At 44.1% G+C, this 17,749-nt stretch overlaps 2 protein-coding genes across 13 annotated transcripts; both read right to left on the reverse strand.

Moving 5' to 3' along the window:
* Window positions 1-4,490: 4,490 nt before the first annotated feature.
* Window positions 4,491-7,908, reverse strand: LOC112900422 (70 kDa peptidyl-prolyl isomerase-like). Its single transcript, XM_025969273.1, has 12 exons — window positions 7,541-7,908; window positions 7,197-7,283; window positions 6,841-7,101; window positions 6,672-6,746; window positions 6,505-6,585; window positions 6,193-6,387; window positions 5,839-6,104; window positions 5,627-5,752; window positions 5,386-5,532; window positions 5,173-5,300; window positions 4,955-5,075; window positions 4,491-4,858 (listed from the first exon to the last, which is right to left on the reverse strand). Exons 1-12 carry the CDS (start codon window positions 7,782-7,784, stop codon window positions 4,805-4,807), a joined length of 1,785 nt encoding a protein of 594 aa, XP_025825058.1. The 5' UTR covers window positions 7,785-7,908; the 3' UTR covers window positions 4,491-4,804.
* A 26-nt stretch (window positions 7,909-7,934) lies between these two features.
* On the reverse strand, window positions 7,935-12,301 carry LOC112900419 (pentatricopeptide repeat-containing protein At2g13600-like). 12 transcript variants are annotated; one of them, XM_025969272.1, is made up of 4 exons: window positions 10,267-12,301; window positions 9,876-10,004; window positions 9,464-9,529; window positions 7,935-8,069 (listed from the first exon to the last, which is right to left on the reverse strand). In XM_025969272.1, the coding sequence occupies exons 1-2, from the start codon at window positions 12,256-12,258 to the stop codon at window positions 9,984-9,986; spliced, it is 2,013 nt and encodes a 670-aa protein (XP_025825057.1). In that variant the 5' UTR covers window positions 12,259-12,301; the 3' UTR covers window positions 7,935-8,069; window positions 9,464-9,529; window positions 9,876-9,983. The 12 variants fall into 12 exon arrangements, with proteins under 12 accessions (XP_025825057.1, XP_025825056.1, XP_025825055.1 ...); XM_025969271.1 differs by having other exon boundaries at window positions 9,464-9,533; XM_025969270.1 differs by lacking the exon at window positions 7,935-8,069 and adding an exon at window positions 8,493-9,037.
* Between the last annotated feature and the right edge of the window lie 5,448 nt (window positions 12,302-17,749).

Genomic DNA, 17,749 nt, shown 5'->3' on the forward strand with positions numbered 1-17,749 from the left:
TTTTTCTTAATTACCCAATTTGCTAAATCGCTAAATAAGGTTAGCGGATGCTATAGCTATAGCCTTTTCTTAGCCTATAGAAACCTGCCTGATCGAGCTTTTCAATTAACTTTTATTTTCTTTTAAGCTAAAAGCCAACAATGATTCTCAACCAAAGTCACAGGCAAAAGCAGTTTTTAGATAGTACAAATATCACAGCATATTACCCCTTACTTTAACTGCTGTGCTTCAAACTTTTCATAAAAATTCCACCAGTCCGTGCTGCTCGCCTCGCGGGGGCTCTCCGTCCACGTCGCCGCGCTGGAGCCGCACCTCCAGGAGGCCCGCGGGCGCTTGCACGGCTGGGCACAAGTCCCCTGCCTCTGACCTGCGTCCCGCCGCGCCGAAGCCGCACCTCCGGGAGGCCTGCGCGCGCCTGCACGGCTGGGCAGCGGCGGCGCCGACTCCCTCCTCCTCTCCATGGTCCGCGCGCGTCTGCACGGCTGGGGCGGCGGCGGCGCTCAAGGTTCCCCCGCACGAGTCCCCTACCCCCGACCCCGTGTCCTCGTTCTCGGCGAGGCCTCGCCGTCCCTCCCCAAACTCAGCCGGCTTCCCTACAGATTTGATCCGAAAATCCCTATCAAATAGATTTGCCATGGCATGGGAATTCGATTCCCCTCTTCCCAGCAGCTATTTCCTCTTTGCCCCATGCCAATTTGAGCTTCAAAGGTCGCCCATGGTGGCTGGAAGGGAGGGGAACGACATTGCAAGAAGTTTTTGCAAAAAGGCCCTCACAAAAACTTGTAATTATGCATAGTATTTTTGTGTCTTGACAATTTATAGAAAACCCAGAAGTTAAGAGAATCTCAAAAATCTTTTTAAAACTTAAATAATATGCTAATGGTGGATGCAAAATTTAAATAAAACAATTTTTCTTTTGTAAAATAGTTATTTATATGTAAATATGTGAACAAGATATTATTTTACGATTGATTTGCATATAAATTATCTCATGAGAGCATTACAAATATTTATTATCAAATCTACAGTTTTACAAATATTTTTAATCAAACGGCTTTCAACTTTTTCACAGCTGACAGCTCACAGCAGCTTTTTCTCAGCTTACAGCTCACAGTAGCTTTTTTTACAGCTACAGCTCAATCAAGCACACCGTTAATCCACTATTTTGAACATTGACTGTGACTAAATATCTTTTTCTCACTACTGTACCATTTTCAAAATAGAAGGAGCACGGATTGGGTGCCGGTGAAGTGGATGCTTCTAGGAAAAATCACAAAAACAAAAGGGTAGAGAAACACTCTCTAAAGTTGCTAGCACATAGCTGAAAAAAGGGATTGTACTTGATTCATCAAAAAGTCTTCTAATAGTTTGGTTACAAAGTTTATTAATACTAGGAACAACTTTTCTAGTCGGTTGTGTATGGATCTTGAAGTTTCTAGAGCTATGCTAACTCAAAGGTCACCACAAAATGAAATCCCGAGAGGTCTCGCATGGTTGCTGGGCTTCTGTGCAGTCTCCACTAAATTTCTGATAACTTCTTATTGGGAAATCCAAATGATATGTGGTTTGTTGCATTTGAAAGTAGACTTTGTTATTTTTCCAACAGGTACTTATGGGTCTCCATAGCTATTGGAAAGCTAGAGTTATGATGGGTTCTTCCTGACAGTCTGAACAGCCTAAAACGGGATGATAGAGTTTATTTCCGATCTTTGAAGCTAGTTTGTTGATTGGAACAGTCCAAATGTTCAAGATCTTCTCCATCTAGAACGGTGTTATCCTCTTTATATGTAAACCTAAGCACATAGAACATTTGGTTAGTATAAAATTCTCATATATGTTGAAGTTTGTTTTAGTTAGGAGTGAAGTCACCTGCTGTTGTAGCTTCTAAGATCGACTACATATAATTAGTCCAGTGTTCATTTGTTCTTTTGCTTAGGTGATATCTTCTCTTGCTTACATGGGATGGTGAATGATTTGTTGGGATGGCCTCATAAAGAGGTCAAGGGTCTCCCCGGTGTGCAAGTGCGTCTTGCACGGTCAGTTAGTGACTAGGGGGTTCGGATGGTGGTTGATATCGGTGAGGTTGTCGGGACGGGCAAAGGAGCTCTGGTGGCTAGAAAAATGAACGATTCCAATTGGGGAAAGTGTGGCCAAGCCTGAGGCTCACTTGTGGGGGTGGAGAGGATAAGGTGTTTGTAGGTGCAGGGAATCGAGGGGCAACGGTGGCTAGATGGCGGTGGGTGCGGAGCTCTGGTAGGGAGCTTCGCTCTTAGTGAAAATAGAGGGGAGGGACAGAATGGGAGGAGAGAGATGCTGGGAAGGAGATAGGGGGTGGGGGGCAGTCGGGCACGGCCAGTGTTAGGCCAGCTTGTGCTAGGAGTTGATGAGCGCGGCGATGGCCGGCTCGGCCGCCGGCTATCGGGCAGTGAGCACATGGCATGCAGAGAGAGGAAGGGTCGGGGTCAATGGAGTTTGACTAGCTATTTAAACTAAAATTTGCATTAAAATTCAAAAATCTGTCAAAGAGGGTCAAAGTGCGGTCAAAATTGAAACTCAGCCTTAAGTGTTTAAAACAGGGGTTTGATGACTTGATTTTTGAACTATCAAACCAAATTTGCACCAAAAAGGAACCTAATCATTTTGAAGTGAGTACACGTTTTACATTGGTCAAAAGTTGAGTGTTTAGTCAAATTAAATTTTAAAATTGCTTCAAACATGGCTAAATTTCATCCTTTCAAACTTAGTCAAAATTGACAGTTTTTATTTTGAGAACGTGCCTTGGCACGTGTTTCATTAAGAGGGAACAAAATTGACAGGTTTAAACCTTCAAGTGACGAACTTGAGGTTTAGGAATTGCTTTAACTTATTGAGCTGGTTGACAATTTTTTGTATATTCCAACTTTTTAACTTAACTTCATTGTTTTGGTAATATTCTTGCATTCATTTCCGGAAAATAGATTAAACCATGTAACTTCGGGTGGACGTACTGAGCACTGAGCACTAGTAGCGTGGACGTCACCCGGATCCAGCCGTCAGTGGATGTCGAATGATGTTGGCTCAAGCAGCTGGGAAATACTACAAAAGTAAGATGAAGAGAAACAGATTACATCCACGGTCCAGGAGAGGAGAAAGGAGGATAAAATATTGTTTCTTTAGGAATATAATAAAGATGACAGAAATTATCTAACAGAGGCAAACGCCGGCGCTGCTGTGGCCAAAATCAAAATTTAGTAACTTCTAGTTTACAATATCTTTTACAGTATGTCGCTAATATGATTAAAAGTGTCTATGAACATTCAGTTACTGCTTGGTTAACGACCGCTCTTTGACTCTCTCGGAAGATGGTATGCAAATGCTCTAGTGCAAGTATAAAACGGAGGCCACTGGCCTGAGCCATGGCCCTTCCAGGTTCAACCATTCCACCAATTCCTGCTGTAGTGCTGTATGGCAGCCGATACAGGACTGTTGCAGTTTGTATCCATAATAAGCCAATTTTCTTATTGCCGAAAAAATTTGTAATCCCTTGTATATGCTATCGTTGTGTCTATGATAAGTGGTTCTTCTACAGTCACTGGCAGTGGTATATAAGGAATTTAGGACTTAACCAACGGAACGGTAGAGGAGAGGAATTTTTAGTAAGGACTATCGCACGTTGTCCGGTCAAATCAGGGGCCAGCAGCCTGCAGCAGTAGTCTCACGTTTGTGTTAGCTGGACTCACAGCCCCTAAGTAACGGTGCAGCCCATGTTAGGCTGAGTCCAGTGCCGCCACGTCAGCTCTCACCCCACTCTCATCCCACCTCTTCAATGTACAGACTATAGTACCAGCTTTCACTTTTCTTTCCTTCACGTTAGCTTTTCTTTTCCAAATTTAATTATTTCAATCTCCGCGTGTACCGATAGAAACGCGCCACGTCACTCCCGCCCCACCTCTCTCGCCCAACGCCAGCGCGCCCCCACCCGCCTCCCACCTGCCAACACGGACCAGAGCATGACGATAGCGTCCGCTCCCGCCAGGCAGGATGGATCCCGCCCTCTCTCTCCCTCCCGCCGCCTCCCAACAGGGGGACAGTAGAAACGCGCCACGTCACTCCCGCCCCACCTCTCTCGCCCAACGCCAGCGCGCCCCCACCCGCCTCCCACCTGCCAACACGGACCAGAGCATGACGATAGCGTCCGCTCCCGCCAGGCAGGATGGATCCCGCCCTCTCTCTCCCTCCCGCCGCCTCCCAACAGGGGGACAGTACCGCTCCCGTTGGCACCAGCCTTAGCGCTTCCTGGCGGAGAGACTGCCAGCTCAAGCAACATGATAGTTTACCTGTATAAAGGAAAACTTGAAAATGAAGTCAACTGTCATATTATTCTCAGCGGCCAAGTGTTTACCGAAATGGTTTCGCGCATTTAAATTTGACTGGTCGCCTCTCATGGTTTTGATCCGAATGAGAGGCTCTCAGAAATGTTGAGCACAACTGATGATGATGCAAGAGGCTGCTGATTCAAGGAAGAAATGTATGGTGAGCAAGAGCAAATGCTGATAGAGCTAGAGAACAGGTCCCATCGCTATTTTCTTTTCTTATGCCATAGTATAGAAGAAATGCATGTCCCGTACACCGCAAAAGCCTGCTAGTGATACTTGATTTACCACAGCTGAGACACCACGGTAACATGAATATCCAGCAGCAAACGATCAAACTGCTTCAAGCACGCAGCTGAGTACACATGGGCGCACGGTAGCAGGAAAACAAGACATTTTTGACGGACGACACCGGTGACCATAGACGCATGGCACACGGACTCGGAGCTCTCTCACGCAGCGCTGTCGATGGCCATCGGCTGGGGCTCCTGCTTCCCGGGCACCTTCTGCGGTTCATCACAGAAGCAAAGGCGTAAGAGTCAATGGCAGTTGAAGCAAAGGAGACAGCAAAAGGCTGAATCGAGAGGGGAACGGGAGCTCACCTTGGTGTCCATGTGCTCCAGCTTCCTCCACTTCGCGAACATGTTGCCGTAGAACTTGGCGTCCCGTCTGTTGTACTCCCTCATCTTCTCCTTTAGGGTCTTGTACACCAGCTTCACGTCCCTGATCAGCACAAAACACAGGCAAGAGGACTTACTCCACCATGTTTTCATAAGCGACGAGCACTACAAGGCTTCAAGCTTCAGACTTGGTGCTTTACCTGTTGTCAGGATCAATTTCAAGGGCCTTCTTGATATCCAGCTCTGCCAGATCCAGGTCGACAAGTTCGATGTATGCCTGCGCCCTTCTGTATAGGGCTTTAACATTCGTGCTCTCAAGTTCCAGAACCTGAATGATAGAGCTCATTGTCAGTTCCAGTGCTTCCAACCCAAATAACGATGCAAAGGACAACCCATGAATTTGTATACCATACCTTAGTGCAGAGTTTCTCTGCTTCTCTGTATTCCTTCAGCTTCAGCTTGCACGCGGCGTTGTTGAGCTTGCAACTTATCTTCAGAGCTTTAGATTGCTTCTTCTCCTCCTCGCTGAAGGAGCTGTCGTACTCGATGTACTTTGCAGCCTGTTCAATAAGAAAATGGAGTTAGCAATGATCTCTCTCATGTTATCAGACGCCAGCAACAGAGAACCTGTGTGAAGAGCATGTTGTCATTTACCTTCTCATATCTCTTGGAAGCCTTGGCGTACTTGCCCATCTTAAACCAGGCATTGCCTTCATCCTTCTTCTTGGCAGCTGCTTCAATCTTCTCAGTGTTGCTCTTTAGATCCCATGATTCTTTGTCCTGCACAAAAGGTACAAATGTAGACATGTTCTGACCAAGAATAGCAGCTATGCTAAACATGCACGGTCAAGGGATTTTAAGCACACCTTCTCGAAGGAAACAAGCTCCACTTCATAGAAGACAGTGGAGTTAGGAGGAACCACAGCAAGATCTTGCTTCGTTTCAGCAGACCCAAATGCATGTTCAGGTGGTACCCTCGCCAACGCAACCTCTCCGTTCTTCATGTTAACCACCGTTATGTCAAGCCCTTCAATAACCTGTTCCTCATCCGTCCTGAACTCAAATGGCTCTTCACCATCATGCCCTTTCTTTACAAAGACAGTGCCATCCTCCAACTTGCCAATAAGCCTCACTGCACAATCATAACAAAAATTAGAGTTAATGCAACATTGCAATGGCTAGAAGGAAAGATGAGAAGGATCCCATGAAGTATCACACACCTCTCACTACTGCTCCATCATTAGGACGCTCATATCCTTCGCCTTCCTTGAGGACCTTCTTCAAAATCCTCTTGCGATCTCCAATAAGTGTCACCGTCTTCCATGACACCAGCTCAAGATCTATATGCAGGGTAGCATTGGGGGGCACAGCGCCCTCATCTCCAGAAGCCGGTCTTCCTTGTTCCCCAAAGCCATCTGACCGTCGTAATAGGTACACAAGAATATTATTAATATATCTAATTACAAGGCTTGGTGTCAATTCCGAAAATGTACAAAAAAAAGGGGCTAAAATACAATTACTTGGAGACTTACATTGTGGCTTGACAGTGAGGAGGACCTTCTCACCCTTCTTCATGGTTTTCACAGCCTTGGCAAGCGCAGGGCAGAAGTAACCTGACAGCACAAGTTTTGTAAGTTCAGAACTAACAGTTCAGAGCTGAATCCCACATTGTGGAGGGTCCAAGTTTCAAGATACAAACCATCTTTGACAGCAAATTCAACACCATCAGATTTGGACACAACAGTTCCATCCTCAAGTCTCGCCTCGTACTTAACTGTATGAATCAGTTGAGCAAAACATGTCAAGAACAATATGTAAAACACAGAATACCGGCACCAATTTAAATGTACCATCATACAACATCTTACCAAAAACTTCATCAAGGTCCTTGGGATTCTCCCATTTTTCCCCTTCAGTAACTATCTTCTTGAAGACGCCACCATCCTTGCAGATATCCTTGACGCTGGCCCATGAAAGGAGCTCAACGTCGAACTGAAGCGTTGCGTTCGGTGGGATCGTCGGTGGCGAGCCAGTCTCACCATAGGCGAGCTCTGGAGGGATAGTGAAGACCGCGTTCTCACCCTTCTTCATGGTCTTGATTCCCAGGTCCCATCCCTTTATCACTTGCCCTGCAGATTGAAAAGGATCTACATTATGATACAAGAACACTCAAAATGTGGATGAACAACCAGACCTTATGCTTGCTGCAGCTGCTTTTACGCACCTTGTCCGAGCTTGAATTTGAAGGGGGTTCCACGGTCACGGCTGGAATCGAATTTCGTTCCGTCGAGAAGGGTGCCAGTGTAATGCACTGCAGCGAATAGTTCGATTCAGAAATAGCTCTCAGATAAACTGAATCAGTTGTGCCCATCAACTGCAACAACCAATCTCCAGAACTTGTGTGCTTTCAATCAAGCGAACAGCCTATTCAGAACGAATCGCAGATACTGGCACTGACACCATTTTCTCTACACTGTTCGTGCGCCGGCCATGTCGTACGTCCCGGCGGCAAGCAAACCCGTACCTCCGGCGAATGAACAACCAGCAGAAGCACAGGCAGGCACGTACCTTCGACCTCGTCGCCGGTCTCGGGGCGGTCCCAGCCCTCGCCCTCCTTGACGAGCTTCTTCTTGAGCCCCTGCTTCCCGATCTCCTTCTCCTCCCCGACCTTCATGGTCGCCGGGAAGTAGTCCTCGTCCTCCCCCTCCCCGGCGTCGAGGTCCTTCATGGCCTCGTCCTCATCCAGGTCTCCCATCACCTCCTCCTCCTCCTCCTCGCCGGCGCCGGGGAGGTTGAACGCGTCGTCCGCCATCGCTTCTCAGAGATCAATCGATCGACCAAAGAAACGCCCCTGTGCGACAGATCAGCGCGCCTTCGCGGGTGTGATTGAGCGTGCTTGTCCTGCGAATTCCTCGCAACTCGAGCCAAGTGCATCGAGACCAGCATTTTATAGGGGGCGCGAGCGGTTCTGGAGTGTTCTTCGGACACTGGACTGGGCAACCAGGGCAGGTGGTTGGTGGATGCTTCCGGAGACGGGGGTTGCGAGGGCGGGAGAGTTTTGGAAGGCTGTGGAGGCTTCCAGACTGCCTCTCACAACCTGCGTGCATCCAACAAGTCAGTTCACATCTGATTATTTTTTTTAAAAAAACAAGATCTTTAGCTAACTCCTAAACTGACACCTCTTCTAAAAACGAGATAGACTCGTTCTCCAGGAAATGCCAAGAATCGGAGATGATGGCTAGGAATTTCATGAAAGAAAGATTACTCTGTTTTCTTGCTGAAATGGTCCGAACATTTCTTCAAAAAAAAAAGGGGTGAACTATAACAAGAATTTTGGGAAAGAAACACAAGCAAATGAAGATTTCGACTAGAAATTCACCAAATCAGTTGGTGATTTCTTCAAACTGCAGTTTCCAATAGCTATAGGTGAATCTCTAAAGCTTTGCCACATGGGCATATTTGCTTTCATATTAACAAAGAAAGCATTTTTTAAGAAAAACAATTTCTTCAGCATCTCGCTATTCGTTCATACCCTGCAGATCGAAATAAAGAGGACCACGCATACTGTACATATCATCACAGCAAAATTCCGTACCATATTCAGCATCATAACAAAACTTAAATTAAAGCCATATGACAACGCATCAGCAGTAATTGTCGAGGATTAGGTTCAGTTGTAGAATTGACTTGCATCTCAAGTGGTTGTACAGGTGCCACAGTGTTCCCAAATTTCACAGGCTGAAGAGAAGATATCCAATAAAAACAAATTTATCTGAGGCTGTAATCCTGAAAGGCTTCTTAAACACATGCTGAGTGCTGATAGGTGACTTGCTCATGTTCAGAGAACTTCCGGAACAGCAGAGCTTTGCTACACGCCATACCATCGCTTATTTTTTTGATTGATAACCGCACTTGCTAACAATTATAGGTACCCCAAAGATCTTTACACCGTCCATTGCAGCCATTCGGCAAACACTCAAAATGAACTCTTCGCAGTGAACTGGGATCTGACCATACAATTATTACTCAAGTTGCTCCTCCTTGGCAATCAAATGCGGAATGCACCTAGCATGCAAATATGCAACTGAATACGGCCTAACCTCCTCGCAAAAAAAACAAAAACAAAAAAACAGCCTAACCACCATGCAATGGATGATAAAAAAGGAAAACGGTAGAAGTCATGACATAGCTGAGATTATAATGGAAACAAACTTGTTCATTTTTACTTCAGAAGTTGCAGTGCTGTTTATAGGCAAGGAGAAAAAAATGGTTTAACAATCTTGTGACTATTTTGGAGAAGCATTCACCTAATGCAAAGCCATGGAAAACACAAACACACATACTTTCCTCCAACGAACTGTTCAAGGAAAAATAATATACACACAAAATATATGAGCTAGTGTGTTGAACCAGCATCACGCAACAGGTAATCTAGATTAAACTTCTAGAAGAGCAAAAAAATTACCCAAAGTTTTACGAAGTTAGATATACCCTTTCTTTGATGTTCAAGTAGTATCAAAACAACCCTTTGTGGTCCTTCAGCTTCATAAGAGTTTCCTGACTCCAGGTTCAGACATGATATGTATTAGAAACATAAAATATCAAATTTAAGAAATGAAACAGAACATTTCCACCAGCTATTCATTGAACTACTACAAAAAATGGCTACTTCAAAAGGTGTATTGATTATGAAAGTTTAACAAGTCACTTGCAAGGTTCAATTACTTTGAGTTTGGAACTAGGCACAACTCATTCTCATAATAAATAATTTAATTCACTAATAATGAGCTAGTTTATGCCTTCTACTTGTTATACTATTATTCTGTCCCTTTGAGTAGCTTAGCCTTAGACCAATACTTTTTACATTCTTTATCTAAACTACTTTGGCAGGTAAAGAACTTACATCAGGAATATCAACAGCAGACTGTGTGATCAACTGCATGCATTCAAGGTAATTCCTGACTTTCAGCCTCTCGCACAGAGATGCTTATCTATCCATAACAATTAGTGATCACAAAGGCACAAAAACAACCTTCAGAAAAAAGAAAAAACCCTGCTTTCAGCCTTTCTTTCAATCAATCAGTAAATCAATAATTCAGGCTATGGATAACCAAATCATCAGGTTCAGAATATGATAATATATGAGATACTAAATCTTCTAGCATTAAACAGATTTTATCTCTCTCAGGATGATTCTGGTCATCCACAAGGAATACATGAACTATATCCTTGATCTCAATCCAGCTGCAGCCAGGTTCTTTTTTTGCATTTAGACTCCTCAATCTTGTTCTTACCTTCACAACATCTTCCCATTTCTCCAATTTAGCATATATATTGGACATCGTGACATAAGCAGACCTATGTTTTGTGCCCATGCAAAACAACCTCCGAGCAACTTTCTCACCCATCTCCAGGTCCATCGAATACCAGCAAGCAGTAAGTAGGGCTCCCCAGACTACACCATCTGCTGCCACAGGAATCTCACAGATGAACTTCTCTGCTTCTCTAGTACGTCCAGTTCGACCAAGAAGATCGACAGCACAAGTATAATGCTCCATGGTTGGAACTAGTCCATAGTTTTCCATGGAGTGAAAGATTTTCATCCCCTTGTTAACCAAACCAGCACGAGCACTAGCAATAAGGAGCCCTAGAAAAGTGATTTCATTGGGATTGACATGATGCCTTAGCATCCTCCCAAATTGTACAAGAGCCTCCAACCAGTGACCATTTTGTGCAAGACCATTGATAAGAGATGTCCATGAAGCAACATTGGCTGATGTGATGTAACCAAATGCAGACTGTGCATCACTCACACAACCACATTTAAAGTACATATCTGTAAGAGCTGTCCCAACATGACCATTGGAATCGAACGAAGTCTTGCAGAGGTAAGCATGTACCATTTTGCCTTGCTCAAGCATTCCAATTGCTGCACATGCATGCAACAGAGCAGAGAATGTAGAAGGGCTCCTTCCAATAGACAACCGGCACATGACCACAAATAGCTTCAACGCTTCTGAAGGTTGATCATTCTGAATGTAACCCGAAATCATAGAATTCCATGTTATTGTGTCTCTCTCATCCTTTATCTGTTCAAATAACTTTAACCCCTCCTCCAGCCTCCCATTCTGGAGCAACACTGACATCATGGAGTTCAAGGACACCATGTTTCTCCGAGGCATCTTCTCAAACAACCTCCTGCAGTCTTCAAGCCTTCCATCAATAGCATATACCTTGATCATCAGATTGTAGGAACCCGAGTCATGCTCTGGCATCTGTGAGAAAACCATCTTAGCATCCTCTGTCCTTCCCATCGATATAAGCCCTGCAATCAGTGTATTGGATGTAATCAAGGAAGGCATTTCCAAATCATTGTAAACCAGCAGTGCATCATCCAAAGCATCAGAACTGCAGTAAAGATCGACAAGAGCACTGGTGATTAACTGCTCAGACTGAAACCCACTTCGAATCAGACATCCATGAACTGATCGCCCAAAATCCAATTCTTGCAGCTTCACACATGCCCTCAGAGCACTGTCATAAGTGTACTCATTTGGAATGACACCATCATCAGCCAGAAACCTCACAAACAGATCCAGTGCCCTGATGCAACACTTGGTTGTGCCCTTTGCGAAGCCTGAAATGACAGCTGTCCACGCGAACACATCACGAGGCGCTGGCATACGCTCCAGCAAGTCCAGGGCCTCGCCCAGCAGGCCAAACCTCACGAACGCAACTACCATCGGGCTCCACAGCAGCTCGTTCTTCTGGTGCAGGGACTCAAAGAGTGCGCGAGTCGCGCGCAGGTCGGAGCACGAGGAGTAGAAGTCAAGGAGGGACGCCCCTACGATGGGGAAATTCTGGAACCCGGACTTGATCACCTGACCGTGAACCTGTGCCCCCGCGCTGAGCCGCCGCCCGCGGGCGCAGGCGCCCAGCACCGACGCGAACGTGGCTTCCGTGAGCGACAACCCGGCGCAGTGCATCCGAGCGGCAGCGTCCAGAGCGTCGAGGACGCTCCCGCGCCTGGCGTGGCCCGCAATAACGGCGTTCCATGAGACCGCGGACTGGCCGGGCGTTCCGTCGAACAGCCTGCGGGCGGCGGCTGCTGCGCTGTGGGCGAGCAGCGTGACCTGGTTCTGCTCTGTGGCGCGCGCGCCGGCGCCTCGGTCGGGTGCGGCCGATGTGGCGCGGGAAGGCGGCCATGGCTGGAGCCCGCGTGCTTGGGTGGGCGGCAGCCGCCGTCTCGAGAAGGCGAGCGATGGCGGCGCGGCTCTGCGGAGCATGCATGCGAGCAGGCGAGGCAGAGTGGCGCAGCCCGGCCCGGTGGACGGGTGCTCTCACAATTTTGTTTTTTAAAATATTTAAATGATTTAGAGACATAGACCCAACTAATATACGGCCGCTGTATTTTAATCTCTCTTTATGGCGCATCCAAATTTAGAAAATGTTGTTGTATCTTTTCTACTTTTCTATACTATAAAAGTTGAAAAAATTGAAATCCTTTCTCATCAAAATTAGGTCCACCGTACTACCCACGGAAGTCCCACTTGGCAGAGCCAAAAGATTTGACGAAAAGAGGTGGATTCCTATTTTTGAATGAAGGAAAATATTTCCAACTAAAAGCTAAAATTTTTTTAACCAAATACTTCTACATACCTATCCAATGTACCCGCCGCATGGAGTATCCTCACACGCACAATTAAAACAGAAAACTGATCCTCGGTTATTTCTTTCCTTATATACAAATAGAAAATAGTAAATAGAGTAGTATAAATGGAGGAGCATAAATTAAGTATTATAAATTACTTTCATACTAAATAAATCAAGATATCCCTCGATCAAGAGGCTAATTGCAAGACGCACACAATTAAGGAAGAAAATTGATCCCCGCATATTTTTTCCTTATGCACAAACTCGATTTATAAATATTTATTTTCTTACTTATGAATCACTCATATGGACAAATAGAAAATAGAGTAGTATAAATAGAGGAACATAAATTAAGTAATATAAATTTTTTTATACTAAATGAAGATATCCCTATCAATTAATCAAGGGGCTAATTGCAGGTGATCTTACCGCAGGAAGCCTTTCCAAAAGTATAATGTCTTCTTGCCTTCCATCACCGCACCCATAAAGCCATACACCTTTAGGGTTAATCATTCAACCCATTGTTGCCACTGCCGCGCTAAGAAGCTGGTGCCATTTCTTCATCCAAGATAGGATCCCTCCACCGATAGGACCTCTCCATCGATCAGAAGCTACCCAACAGGACGTCGCATCCAACGCCAAGGTCTGCCTCCTGCCCATGTTGCAATGTTTATGGTGATAGCAGTTTTATGTCGTTGGTTAGGCAGGAGGTTTTGTTCATCATGGCGTTGAAATCATATCTTAGATCACCAGCCTAACACATCGACCGCGTTTCCCTAGTCCTCCGGCGTTCCCCATTCTCCCTGCCCCTCCTAACATCGCACATTACATGGTCGTCAGCACCCGCACCCGTTGTCGTGGAGGTCACCAGCGCCCCTGTCCCGCTAGAAGCTGTCCCTAGAGGTGCGAATAAAGTTGCGCTGGTCGTTTCGTTGCTAGATGCAATGGTGCACAGAAGTTTGTAGAGGTAATGTTTTGTTATCCATTCAAATATTTTTCATTGATTTTTTTCTTGCCTGCATTCATGCATTCGAATGTTTACTTGTCACCCTATGGTGACCCTCATGATAGGCGCACCTAGCATGCTGGTCGCCACCGTTAAACCGGAACGCCAATTAGTCTGCCCTGTATTTCATGATGACACTGAAAGATCGAGCTCTTTGCTAAAACTGGTAGAGGTAAGATGTGGTTCTCATTTAATTTTTGATATTTTTTTTAATATGTTGCTTATAGGAAACCATGTATTTTAGCTTTCTGTGTTTATAAAGATCCATGATCCATGTAGTTTATTTATTATGGTTCTATGCAAACGGTATATTTTGATCAATTGAATATTTTCTAGCAATGTATGGTCGTCGACCATTTGGAGATATCACAGACACCTTGAATCGTTGTAAGCGACAATTACATGAGGAGCCTGTATCCATGATGTTGGTGATGGTATTTTTTTTCTCATGTCTTCTTTTAGTAAATTGTTATTATAAGCTTTGTGCTTCATGGTTGTGATTAATAAACAAATGATCTATTCATGATTCTTTTACAATTGTAGGTGATTCCACTTATCAACGGGAAACTAAGCGGCAAAGGGTAAGGGAGAAGTACACAAGCCTGTTGATAAAAAAGAAGTAGAGTTTAATACAAATAGATGGAAAAATTATATCGGAAAAAGACTGAGAGAGAAGCTGCTCCAAATAAACTCATGCAAGCTCCTATCGGTAACAAACCAGACTAGGCATTCCTTCCTATTAGCACTGGCTCACCACGTCCCTCGCCAATTTGTTGACTAACTAATTCTATAAATATCCACGTGAAAATAATATGCTTCCATATTTAATCAATGGTTGTCTTATATAGATACTAAATGTTGTTTCCCTTTAAGACTTTTAGATAGCAAAAATAATTAGTTATTGCATCACGCAATAAATGAGATTTTTTAATAGTAATTCGATGCAATCCAATTATTTTTAAATAATTTGACTTTAAACACGTGCCACTCTTCACTAGTAGCCACAAGAAGTTGCACGTATCTATAGGACAAGTGTGAACGCATGAAAGAGAAGATTGAATCATCTTTAAATGCTTATATTTCTTAAAACATATATAGGATTTAGAATCCCTTTGCATCATTGTAATTCTTAAATTTTTATCAACAAAACAAGACCAGTCAATACATATTTTGAAGCTATATTTTAATTGGACAAAAAATTGCCTATACCAAACAACAAAAAGATATTAATAAACCAAATAAAATGCCAAGGTGTATTCACCGAAATTGCCTACATCTTAACACAAAAGATATTCAGTTATAATTATCCAGTTATCTTATCATGCCTTAGCACCATCAGTGCTCTCTTCCCATCATGGATATCAGTATCTATTAACGAACTCAGTTCCTCAACGAGGCAACAAACTTATAATAAGCAACCTTTTAAACACACATAACCATGTTTTTAATAAATCATAAGCAGATTAGAACAAAGACAAAAACATTTTGTACCATGAAGAAATTAGCATCTAAACATATGCAAGTGAGATCTAATTTTGAATGTATCTTTTAGAGGAACATAGTGGTGTACGGATGCTTGCTTTTGAATTTATGATATTTTTTAGTTTGAAACCATCGCATGTGATGTTTCACCTAGTTAGACTTATCTAGTGTGTTAGTATGGAAATTTCAAAATGGTACCCAATGGTCGTAAGCATGTGGCCACTAGCAAGCCACGTGATGGTAGCTCTTTCGTGTGGTCATCAGTAATGAAGTCTTTACCAAGAATTGATGACTTTTTGGATGTTTTGTAGGGTGTTTTAAATCAGATTGTTGTATTTCTTTTTGTTGATAAGAATCTGATTGTTTTATTGGGTTATAAGAGATCGACGTACTTGACGATCGATAATAAAGACAAAAAACATGTAAGCTCGGAAAAATATCCCAGTTTCTTTAGAGGATGACAGAGCTATCAATCTATGTGTATGTTTGGTTGGACTATTCTTTCGATTGTACTGATTAGACAAGAAAAATACATTTTACAATAGTAAAACCCCTAGCTCGTATAAGAAGATCAAGCTCCAACTTCAAAAGTATTTGGAACTCAATAAACAGCAACAATCTCTAACTTGTAGCACCAATTTAGTAGCCCAAACATTTCTCACAAGAGTTTTACATATCCGTGGTCTCGTGGACCAACCTGTCGGTGTTTTACTGGCAAGTCTACCTAGGCATACCCTAAGGTAGTAGACTTGCAGGCAGGGTGTTGCCGAGATCAGGAACTCGAAGTGCAATCAACACAAGGTTTAGACAGGTTCGGACCGTGATGTACGTAATACCCTACATCCTGTATGGTGATTTATATTGCCTTACATTGGTTATCGTTTGGAGGGGGTCCTGCCCACCCTTATATAATCTTGGGGGACAAGGTTACAAATATCCTAGTCGAATACAAGTCTAGGAGTTCTATCCGAGTACTGCTCGGATAGTTTCCTTCTATTCCGACTAGTTCTACTCGCATACGAGTATATTACAACAGATATGAGGTATTGGACATACCCCATCCGTTATTCTACAATGTTCTATGCCATGTGTGCAGTTTCGTGGTCCTGGGTCTGACAAGCCCCTCAACTCTTCGTAGCCGAGTACTGCAGGCGTCCTTCGAGTACTTCCTTGGCTGCCTCAAGGTTGTGAGGTGTTCATTCCCTGAGTAGTTTTAAGTCTTGTTTTATATCGGGTGCAATGAAAATCGCACTCCATATGGAGTATCCCCTGAACCTTAGGTTGAATCAAAGATTCAGGCTGAGGGTCAAATTAGTCTTAAAACATCTTTTTTATCTTCCAAATATTTTTAAAAAATAAGACACTGATGACATATACCCCGCAGCTCTCGAACCTTGAATCCAAATCCCAAAGATTTAGAAAAAGAATCCAAATGAATGTAGCATGCCTTGTAGCATATTTTTATAAACTTGAATTGATGGTTAAGATAGGAAAAATTAGTTTGAAATTCGAAACCCCCTTTTAAGGATAATATCCCTAAAAATGGTTAATCAAATAACTTCCTCAAAATTATCCTAAATTACCACTCAAAATACATCATATTATGAGAAAAACTCCTCAACTTCCGCACAGTAAAACTGGTCCGCCGCTGGTTATTTAATCGCGTGGTGACTTAGGGTTAACTTACCCTTTCACTCGCCTCCCCACTGTGTGAGCCCTTCGTCTTCCTCCATCTCCTAGCCGCCGCTATTTCCTAGATCTAGATCTAGGACTACGCCGTTTCAGTCTTCTCCCTCCCGCCGTGTAGCCGCTTCTACATCTGCACTCTCCTTGCGCGCATCCCGTACCCTCTACTTGAGCCCCCGAGCACATGCAGGTGAAGAAACTCGTGACTTCAAGGATGGGAAACAAGAAGGCTGCCAGCAAGGGAGACAAAGAGAAGATGGAAAAAGAAGCCAAGTCAGCAAGCAGCGACTGGAATTACGGTAAGTGTTCCAGGAACGTTCTCTTGAATATTGTTACCGAGGGTCTTCTTGAAGGCCAAGATGTTGTTCAATGACGCCCTTCTTTTCATCAACCTTATCCTTAAAAAAATACGGATGAAATCGTACTTTTTCTGCATTTTGTCGAAAGGGGATTGGCCCTCCCCGCCTCCAATTTTCTTCGTGGCTAGCTCCATCATCTCAACCCAAATTCTATAGCTCGTGTAGCTATCTTTGTGCATCTGTGTGAGGCTTTTCTGGGGATCGAACCCCATTTTGCTCTCTTTTGATACCTTTTTCGAGTGAAACCCCAACCTATTCTTCAGCACCAAAACATAGTTGGAGGGGCCGGATTCCAGGTGAAACAGAAGATGGATGAGAAATATATCAAGTATAAGTTCCCCACTAGTCCCTCAGGTTGGAAAGACGTGGCTTTATATTCGGAATCACAAGCCATTGCTGCCAGATAGGACCGGAGGAGTGCCAATACCGCAACCAGAATGGAGCCAGAATCCTTCTGCATCTGAGATGGAACAAGTCGATGAGTTGCTCGAGTTGATCGAGGCGCTAAAGTTGATGGGAATCTGTTGTCGGTCAAAACCCACCGACGAGCAGCGACAGGCAACACGAGGAGCCGGGAGGCTTCCGGAACTG

This window comes from Panicum hallii, chromosome 7 (genome assembly GCF_002211085.1).
Source record: "Panicum hallii strain FIL2 chromosome 7, PHallii_v3.1, whole genome shotgun sequence".
NCBI lineage: Eukaryota > Viridiplantae > Streptophyta > Magnoliopsida > Poales > Poaceae > Panicum > Panicum hallii.